At 36.0% G+C, this 9,969-nt stretch overlaps 1 protein-coding gene across 1 annotated transcript; it reads left to right on the forward strand.

Moving 5' to 3' along the window:
* Positions 1–1,974: 1,974 nt before the first annotated feature.
* On the forward strand, positions 1,975–6,918 carry LOC149587395 (uncharacterized). Its single transcript, XM_089863574.1, has 5 exons — positions 1,975–2,038; positions 2,669–2,899; positions 3,478–3,692; positions 4,480–4,772; positions 5,961–6,918. Exons 1-5 carry the CDS (start codon positions 1,975–1,977, stop codon positions 6,166–6,168), a joined length of 1,011 nt encoding a protein of 336 aa, XP_089719700.1. The 3' UTR covers positions 6,169–6,918.
* Positions 6,919–9,969: the final 3,051 nt, after the last annotated feature.

Below are 9,969 nucleotides of genomic sequence, written 5' to 3' on the forward strand. Positions count from 1 at the left end.
GTGAAGAGAAAAGGGTATATGCGAAACGCAGCGGCGAATTTGTGAACTAAACAAGAGCAATGATTTTGGCGCGAAAGAAATTTTTAATAAGCGGGGCAACCAAACGGAAGTAAGTGATAGCATAAGTTAATAATGCCTCTAAGTACACAAATACGGGTTAAAACTGGGCATCTTCCGCAGGCTTCTGTGACGTCAGAACTCGTATAGCGCTAAGATCCGAAGAGAGAAAATTTTGAAATTTCTGTCGCGGTGCAGCCACCAAGCGGTCGAGACGAAAAAAAATCATCCAGTGGAATAAAGGAGATTTTTACGTTTCGTATAGGCAGGCACTGGGGGGGGAACGAATTTTACTTGAGCAACCCCAAATCCCTCTCTCTCTCGTGAGATAGAGGCGGTTTCAGTCCTGAAACATTCTAAAAGGGATAAAAGAAACGCTAGGCTAGGCGGTACAATTTTGTATTGAAGTTGAGGTGATAAATGATACGGAGAGAGTATAGGGTTTCATTAAAGGGAGCCAGACAAACACTATTGCCATAGAAGTGGAAGCGATTTGTGTACTTAGAGGCATAATTAACTTATGGTGATAGCCAATGAGGAAAGGTTTGAGAGAGAAGAGCGCCGAAGGAAACAAGTTGTTCCATACATAGTGTTGGGTTGTGAAAATAATAGTGGAAGTCCACTTTATTTTTCCGACTTTAAAAAATTAATTGGCGGTCTATAGGTATTTTGCGCAATTTTCAAACGCTTGTGTTGGAAAGGAAATTAATATGAATTCAAATGATCAAAATAGCCTTCATCATCCAAAAACATTTTTCAGGCATTCCTAATACAGCACTGAGTTTCCACCGATTTAAAGGTTTTTAGCGCGGATAGTTGGACCGATTTATTACTAATTATAGCAAAAATAAATAGGATAAAAAGTGAGGGACTCTAGGGAGAGAAAGCCTTCCGCAGCGTGTGTTATGATATTTACGAAGCAAATTCTCGTTTTCTCTCTGGCGCTTTTGGCCGACCAATCAGCGCTCTCCTTTATGACGTTATCTTTCTGCAAAATAGTTCAGCGTTCGAGGATCTCTGGGATGCTCAAATATTTTTCGCCATAGATGGCGAAACCTTATTTTTCCTGCTACAGAGTGCAGACGACTGAAAATCGTACTGTTGTGCTCTTAACTAAGTCGCGTTAAGTTTTTGATAACGCAAGTATTGTTTAGTTAGTAATCCATTGGTAAAAAGAGTACTGGAAGCCCGAATAGTTTCCTGAATCTTCGCGTTTAGAGTCTTGAAATTGATCCTTCAAAACGTGAAATTGTCCCCACATAGCCTTTAAAATAGGATCCAGTTTTTCATTTTTAACTAAATATTGAATTATATCATTCCTTTTTCCAGATCTGTCTGTTGTGAAGAAAGTGTCGTTTTCATACTTGTCAATAATTGACGAAACGCTTAACCCTTGGCCTTGTATGGACATTTTATTTTTTTTCTAAACTACCCTAACACAAAACTTAAAAAGCCGTCTCCCGAGTCCCGACTCCCGTCCCGGGCTTAAGAGGCTAGCGGGCGGCTAGCTTACGACTTTACGCCGCGTGAACTATATTTACACTGCGCATTCGTATCCGTTACATGCAATTTGGTCGGGGCTTGTCGCTCGGTGCCAGTATTCATACGCGAGTCCCCCAGAATACCGCGGGGGGCAGGAAATATATTTCTCCGTGGCTCAGAGGCAACGAGAATATCACGTCGCCTACGTTTTCTATAGTCCCTCACTTTCTATCCTATTTATTTTTGATTATAGGTTACGTGCTCGACATAGAAATTTGTTTTCCTTTTTAAGTGTGACAATTTTTTTCAATGCTTTAACGTTTTCCGTTTGCGAAAGGTACTGGTCAATGTTTTTCAGTTTTACAAAACTAGGCCTTTTTCCTAATTAGCAAAAGAAAAATAAGCAATTCTAAATCAAAATTACAACGCGATAACATGTTTCACACTAATCATGATACTGACAGCGGTCTGACAGCCATTCCCATCAACCGGAATTTCCGTAGGCTAACGTAACTCCAGATCCGGGTTAATGGGCAAACTAAACTTGTGAAACTGAGCTATAGATCGCGGGCCTTTATGTCCTGGAAGAAAACGCTGTTTATAAAAGCATAACCTACGTCCAGTACTTATGGGGAGCTGTAATATGATCCACTTATGCTTTTACTCCATTATCACCGTTACGGTTAAGATGGACGGGGCGATAGTCTACAGTTCCTAAAATCGTCTAGCCTCCCAATGGGAGGGCTTCCACCAAAAGTTCACGCAATTGCGTTATTTCTTATCCCTTATCGGGAATCGGCCAACTTACATACCCAAAATTTCTAAAAAAATTGTTAAAGAGGCATACGCTAGAATTCAAATGTCAACAATAGATATGTTTAAGATGATTATTGAAATAACGTTTTTAAAAACATTTTAAATAGAATTTAGGTAAATTACTCACGACAAAAACAATTAATATCTATTATATTTATTTAAATATTTAAGAGAAACATCTTGAGAGGTTATTGTGGTCTCCCAAATTATTTTTTTACTGTTTGTGTAAATTTTGGAATCAATCATGTTCGGGTGCCATTGATCATAAACATCATTTTGGTGAGGTTTCATAGCAATCATTCATACCCCTTAGCGTTCACTATTTTGTTAGACGTAGATTGCAATAATTCTTATAAAAATACATTGTTTGGTTGCTTTCAGACATGGACCGCAATTGGAATCACCCTACTCATATTTCCAGTCATAAGAGCTTATTTAAACGTAGCGTTTTCAAGACTGAAAGCACCACAAAAGACAAATGAATTCTTCGAACAAACATACCATGAAAATGCATTTTCGTCTTTAGCAATTATTTTTTCGCAAGGTTTGTTATTTTTGCAGAAATTTATATTTTTACTTGGTGGAAAGGGTCAAAATCAGTTATTATGTCATGAGAAGCGTTTATGTTGCCTAGATATAAGCAAAAGTTTATAAGATACGTTCCTTAAGTGTGACACTACCTATGCTTCGTAATGTTAGAGACTTAATGAGAGGTTGTTCGAGAATGACGCGAGAATTGGCTACACATTTTAGAGCTATGCTGTACTAAGCCTTTGACAGCCCCTCACCAGGCGTTTCACGTACGTTACTTTATGATCAGCTCTCAGAAACCAGTGACGAAGTTATGAAACATATCTTATGAACTTATAATTATAGTTAATACTATTGGAAGTTGCATGTGCCAACTTCTGGGGTTAAGAAACTTTTGTCAATAAGATAACGCAGAATGGGGTGTGACTGTTATGGCTAATGGCGCAATTCAGGAGACAGTATAAATTCTTGTATTACAATACAGCCTCTTAGATATCTAAACACGGATTTGAAAGCATAAAAAAATGTCTGAAATAGAGAAGCAGACAAAGTCATCGGTTAAGTCACTCAATTGTTGTATTTGTATTTCAGCCGCAACAATTTCGACGATCTCCGCTATCAGACTGGCTTTGATATCGTTTATAATAGCTTTTTTCATCGTATCACAAAGCATAGCTGGCAGTATTCTATCCAAGCTAACTCTACCGCCCAAGGGACGTTATATTGAGGATCTAGAGGGTATTCTCAGATACCCGAACCTACCTTTTTGGATAGTTAAAAATACTCCCTCTGAAACGTTTTTCAAGGTAAACTATATCATGAAACCTATTCTCATAGGTAAGCAAATGTTTTGAAAGGAACCCCATTTTAATTCCCCTAGCTTGAGTTTTTCATCAAAGGGACCGAGGCTTAAAGGAAAATTTCATACATAACATTACACATTAAATAAACGGCTCTTTTCTAAATACAAAATCGAAATATCAAAAAAAAAAAATAAAGGATCTCTTAAAACAAATTAATCACCATTTAATTACTCTTAAAAACGAGGACTACTGTGCCGTCATTAGTTTAGTCTTGGTTTAGTGGCGTCTGCTAGCCGGAATCACTTACCCCTGGGGGATTGGTTGAATTCTCACTGGCTGAGAGAGAGGTAAGGGGTATGGCTTGGGTAAGAGGTAATATTTAGAAGACGCCACTTAACCAATGGCGGCGCCGTAGTCCTTGTTTCTAGACTAGTTAAATGCTAATTAATTTGTAATAAGAGGGATCATTTATTTTTTTTTTAAATATTTTCCCTTTAATATTTCGAAAAAGGCCGTTCTTTTAAAGTATAATGTTATGTAATGTTACCTGACCTCTTCCTTTAAATTAACCTTAGGTTTAGAAAAGTATATTTTTCGGTGTTTGAGTTCAGTTTGAAGTATTCAATTTTTAGAAATTGGCTATGGTCTGCTGATTTTGGGTAGGAAACTGCTGAACAGTTTTTGGTGACGTAAAATTGTTCTTCACATGAAGCGCCGAGATAGATACTCTTTCCGAAGAAAAACATTCCGAATGTCTTATTATATTTTCACTCCTCATACCTTCTTTTAGAATGCGGTAGAGGGATTACCAAGAAAAGTGTTGAAAGAAAATATAGAGAAACACAATTCAATTCAAGTGAACGGAGAAACACACTTGATCGAGCAAATAGACGCCTTGATCAACAACCGACTAACTACATCCTTTCCAGTTTCTACAATGTTAGAGACTACGACTATACTCGACATGTGCGAAACCTTTGAACATAAAGTTCATAAATCTCGTAAAAAAATATTTTCCTCTCCATTGTCGTTTCCCATGAAAAAGAATGGAAATCCCTATATCGAACGTGTTTTTAAAAAAACGTGAGTTGGCTAATTTTAAATTAATATTATTATATCGGCCCGCTTTTAAATAGGGGGGGGGGACAACTTTTTTTGGCATTATACTAGCACTTGAAGGACTGTAAAATAATCGACGGACTATTGAATTTTTTTTTGAAAAAGTCAAACGACCCCCTCCCCTAACAATCATGGTCGTCAGTATCTGATATAAAACGCGTCAAAGAGGGATTATTTCGTGGTTGTAAAGCGGTTCCTCACATCCGGTTAATCTCTCTTGTGATTGGTTGTGAGCCGCCCCGCTCCGGCGTTTCCCCAGTCCCCAGAGCCCGAGTTTGCTAGAACATTAGACCTTAGCACTAGTAAAGACGCTGTGATTGGCCCAACTGTATCACCTGCCGGATAAGGCGGAATAATACAAAAATATAAAAATGCCTTAAACACTATATGGCTCGGAAAGAAGGAAAGACTTTGCTTACCCTCGGGGATGTGACGTCAATAACGTTTTAAAAAAAATCAACGGTCCGCCGCTATCCCACGCCTGCGTTCTAGGCGGTTTGGATCCAGAGAGTGCGCAGAGATAGCTATGGATCAACCCCCATAATGTCCCGATACTGAGGGTTGCCTACGCTCTTTTTTACATCGAAGAGGCTTATTGTCATTCCTTTGATTATTTTCCTATACTTCGTTCCATTTATTCGGAAGATTGCCATCCCCACTTAACCACGGGAAAAAACTATGGTTTTCATACAGCCAGGCTGCCAGATATCTAGTGCCACTACCTGTGCAAAAGCGGTTAATGTGGTTTCGAGCACTGAACGCATACCCACTTCTTAGTGTAAGGGCTATTTCCCAACGTCAGCAGTTAAGAAATCAGTAACTATGAAAAACCTCTCTTGCCTTTTCTGGTGTGGTTTCATAGTTTGGAATACAAAAACTAGTACTTCAGCATTATTTCCACTTTCTCTGGAATATCTGATATTATTTGGTTAATCCTTGGCTAGACGGGACTTAACCAAAAGGTCGATAATAAAAACGAGTTGTAAGTTACAGGGATAAGACTTTTTCAAAAACCACAAAATAGTGTCTATTTTAGAAATAAATTTTTAGTCTTTGCCAACTGTCACAGTTTTCCTTTCCCCATTAATGGAAAGGTGTAGTGCTTCGTTTTAGAGGACTACTTCATTTAATAAAGTCCCATTTCCTTTTCAGAATCCAGAGAATGTTTGAAACTGCTATATTATTTCGTGATCGAGAATTTAACGCGTGGGATACTGAAGTATGCTTGGCAAAAAACAGATTAATTGAAGAGAATGAAGTCCAAATAGAGTTGAAGAATATCCAGCTTGCAATCATATCTCTCTTCGCCTTTAACATTGTAGCCTCCGTGGTTTTAGCAATTGAACTATACCAACGCTAATTGAAAGAACTTTGAATCTTCTTCATGCTAAAAATGAATACTGATTTGATTTCGAAATGAACTTCAATAATATTAATCCTTAAAAAATTGTAATTAATACGAACAGTAATTACGTATTTACGTTGCTTGTGATTAGTCCAACTTTTCATCTGACTTTGGATCATTACAGTTAAGTAATAGTTAAACCCTCAAAAGGGTCAAACCCATAAATCATAATCCAAATATGAAAGTCCTGGCTTTTTAAAGGCATTAATAGTGTACAATATTAGCGTCATCCGCATGTTTCACTACTGATACTTGTAGTAAAATATTTTTTAATGAGTTAAGGCTTCTTAACTACGTGTAAATAGTTCAGGGTCACCTTTCAGTGTAAGATACTTAACGTGAATCACTAAATGTATCAATAACGCCGTTACATACTAAAACATATAAACATTCACATCCAAGTTCTTGCGCTAAATAATTCTCTATGTTCACTTCAGTCGCAAAGTTGAGCATTTAGTACTTAAAATTAATTCCCGAGAAATAAATCGTTCGCCTTTCTAAAAAAGAGAAATAGAGTAAAATTCAACTGTCTGCCGACACTTTTACAGTCCCTTTAACGAAGACATAATTAGGGTATTTCAGCCTGCGTTGTAGATATTATTTCTCTACGGATCGAAAACTCATCCCATGGAATAATGTCATTAATTTTAACTTTACGATGAGATTGTAATTCTAAATGTAATAAAACAAATTTATTTCTCGTGATATTTCCTCATTTTCACGTACATTAGAACAATAGTCTCTACACAACATAATTACACCAACAATAAAAGTTTTCCAATTTCGGAATAATGGTGATATATATTTACATGGAACTTTTTTTCAAAGATTAAAATTATCAAATGCGAGAATCAAGGTTTGTGTTGACGACATTTCTAGATTATCGTGTGATAAACAAGATTTACATGTAAATTTCATCAAGACTAGATTATACTATCTGAAATTTGTTCGGCTCTGATGTCGATCGAATGAAAGTACTTGTTAGTAAGCTTGCCAATATGATAAACATTGTAAGTTTTCGACAAGGCGCCCATAACAAGCTTTGTTGACTTCCATTTATAGATCAATAACACACATAATGGCGTTTTTCCAAGTGCTCCTCCATGTGCGAATTACTCTTTCAGGCTAATAAGTAAAAGGTGAATACGAATAATAAAACTTCCAATTACTGCTCTATGGCGTTTCGAAAGCAATTTTGCTAGCCAGGCTCAACTATGCCTTCAAATCTCCCTTCAAGCGATTTAGAACTGCAATGGAAAGCAACATAAGGAACTTGCGCCTTATAACAAATTAACGCAAAAGAGCAAACTTTGAAGTCACCAATGTTGTCAATTGACTCCAGTCCCTCCTATGAGCTCGGTTTTCCGTTTTTTTTTTTGATTGGATCGAAGAGGAATTTTCAATTGCGGGTTTAATTCAGTCACGCAAAAGAAAACTTGATTATATTTACATTGTCATATATATTCTTTACATTGGAGGTGATAAGTTTTCCTGCTTAGTTTAATTCTGTTTATCACAAAGCAAAGCCATTTACGAATTTTACGATGATAAATATTTGAACCGTTATTATTTTCGAATTTATGAATTTGTAAAATTTGAAACCGTAACAAATTTTTTTAGACATTATTAACTATTACCAAACTAACTAAATTGTTGAATACTTATGAGTAGAATATGTGCTATTGTAAGTAGTATGTTACCACACTTTTTAAGGCATGCAAATTAACCGAAAATGATCAAAATTTGCATATGCGTCATTATAACCCAGAATTTGTATCAAAAACCACACCTGTCAATCAAAAATGTTAATTGTGAGTAATAAAGCAATTAGTAAATTGATGATAAGTCATTAGCAATTATAAAAAAGGACTTGGTTTGCCCAAGCCTTAAAAACAAAATGATAAGAGTTTTTCCAGTTGACTGAAGCGCGAATATATTTTTTTCCATATAATTTTAAAGACAATCCGTATTTTACTACCATTTAGAATTTAATTCAATCTCCTGATTTTACTGGTAATGGATTTATTTCCTATAAATTAATTGAAATAAAAAATTACTTATCTCAGATTTTTCAACAACAATTCCATTTTCCTAAAACATTTTATCATGAAATTTATTTTTGAGGGATATCGTGTAAATTTCATCTAATTGACACATTCTTTTCTAATTTCTGAGGATTTTCCTCTCGAAAGGTTTCAAACACAAGAAGTTTTCATAAACACGAACTTTTCTATTTCGTACCTCAAGGTTAAACAATATAAAATATTGGATCTTATGGATTACATGACTATTCAACTGTAATTAACCCAGGTCTCTTGAAAATAAATATTCTTTGGCTACTAAAGTTTGATTTCTAGTCATCTTTGACCCCCCAACTACTCTATTTTAATTCATGTGTGCTTTACTCTCTTTGTTTTACCATTATGATGAATTAACTAAGCTACCCTGTGTTGCTTTATGCAACTCGACCAACACTTCTAAAATCTTCCCTAAACCATCCAATAATTAAGCCTGTGCATAAAGAAGAAACAAAACCCTTTCTCAAATATATTAAAGGTTATAAAAGTCCTCCCTTTTGTAGTCGAATAGACCGCTTATAATATGTTTTTAATGAGAGAATTATTTGAAAGTTAAACCCCTTCTCCCTTGAAAAAAAAATTTCATGATAAAATGTTTTAGGAAAATGGAATTGTTGTTGAAAAATCTGAGATAAGTAATTTTTTATTTCAATTAATTTATAGGAAATAAATCCATTACCAGTAAAATCAGGAGATTGAATTAAATTCTAAAGAGTAGTAAAATACGGATTGTCTTTAAAATTATATGGGAAAAAAAATATCCGCGCTTCAGTCAACTGGAAAAACTCTTATCATTTTGTTTTTAAGGCTTGGGCAAACCAAGTCCTTTTTATATAATATCGAGAAGGCCTCGAGTTTTCAACAGCAAGCCAGTCTAAAAATAGACATCTAGTGAATAGGCGAGCTATGATCGCTTTTGTGGGCAAGGGGTCAGGGGGGGTGTGATTGCGCGATTAAACGGTGAAGAAATAAAGCAAAAATCTTGAGAACGCCGACTATGTCAGCATAGAAAGTTAAACCCGGGTACCCTTAATAGATAGTTTTCACACATGGAGGATTCATACCATTTACACCAGGAAGCCGGGCTATATAGAGGACAAAAGCAGACGGGTTTTTGTCCGCCAGATAGCCCGGCCTCCTGATGTTAATGGTATGAATCCTCCATGTGTGAAAACTATCTATATACGTTCGTCACTGTGAGTCACGACGTGCATCTTTAAATTACTGCGTGTTTTGGTACGGTAATCGCAAGTATTGCATTTGAATTTTTACTTTTACGAACATTGTTTATGGAATACTAAATTTATCGGCATGTTTGTTACTATAGAACACATCGTTCTGGTATAATGATCAACTGAGGCAGCAATGATTAAAAGTTCGTGAAGAACATTTTTATTCTTTAGCACTTAACATATTCATCCTGCCCTTTTATATCTATACTGGTACCACGTCATTCGTGACGTTGAGATGGACAGTCAGTTAAGGAACAAAAACTCAGATAATACAATAAGGGAAGTTGGACTTGAAAAATTCTTCACCGATGGGTATATGAGAGCTACCATTATCTCCTCGACGTCGCCTTACCATGTACCACTAACACCATTTAATATGATTTCTATTATGTTAAGTCAAATAAGACTTAAAACTTTCACATCGATGACATCGAGTAGTCTATATA

Source organism: Phalangium opilio, unplaced genomic scaffold (assembly GCF_054372755.1).
Source record: "Phalangium opilio isolate 3A_F unplaced genomic scaffold, DU_Popi_V2 ptg001170l_1, whole genome shotgun sequence".
In the NCBI taxonomy this organism is placed as follows: Eukaryota; Metazoa; Arthropoda; class Arachnida; order Opiliones; family Phalangiidae; genus Phalangium; species Phalangium opilio.

Coding starts and splice junctions, on each gene's coding strand:
- LOC149587395 (XM_089863574.1), top strand. CDS start 1,975: ATGTTTCACACTAATCATGATACTGACAGCGGTCTGACAGCCATTCCC. Junction 3,693..4,479: donor CCTCTGAAACGTTTTTCAAG/GTAAACTATATC, acceptor ACCTTCTTTTAG/AATGCGGTAGAGGGATTACC. Junction 4,773..5,960: donor GAACGTGTTTTTAAAAAAAC/GTGAGTTGGCTA, acceptor TTTCCTTTTCAG/AATCCAGAGAATGTTTGAAA.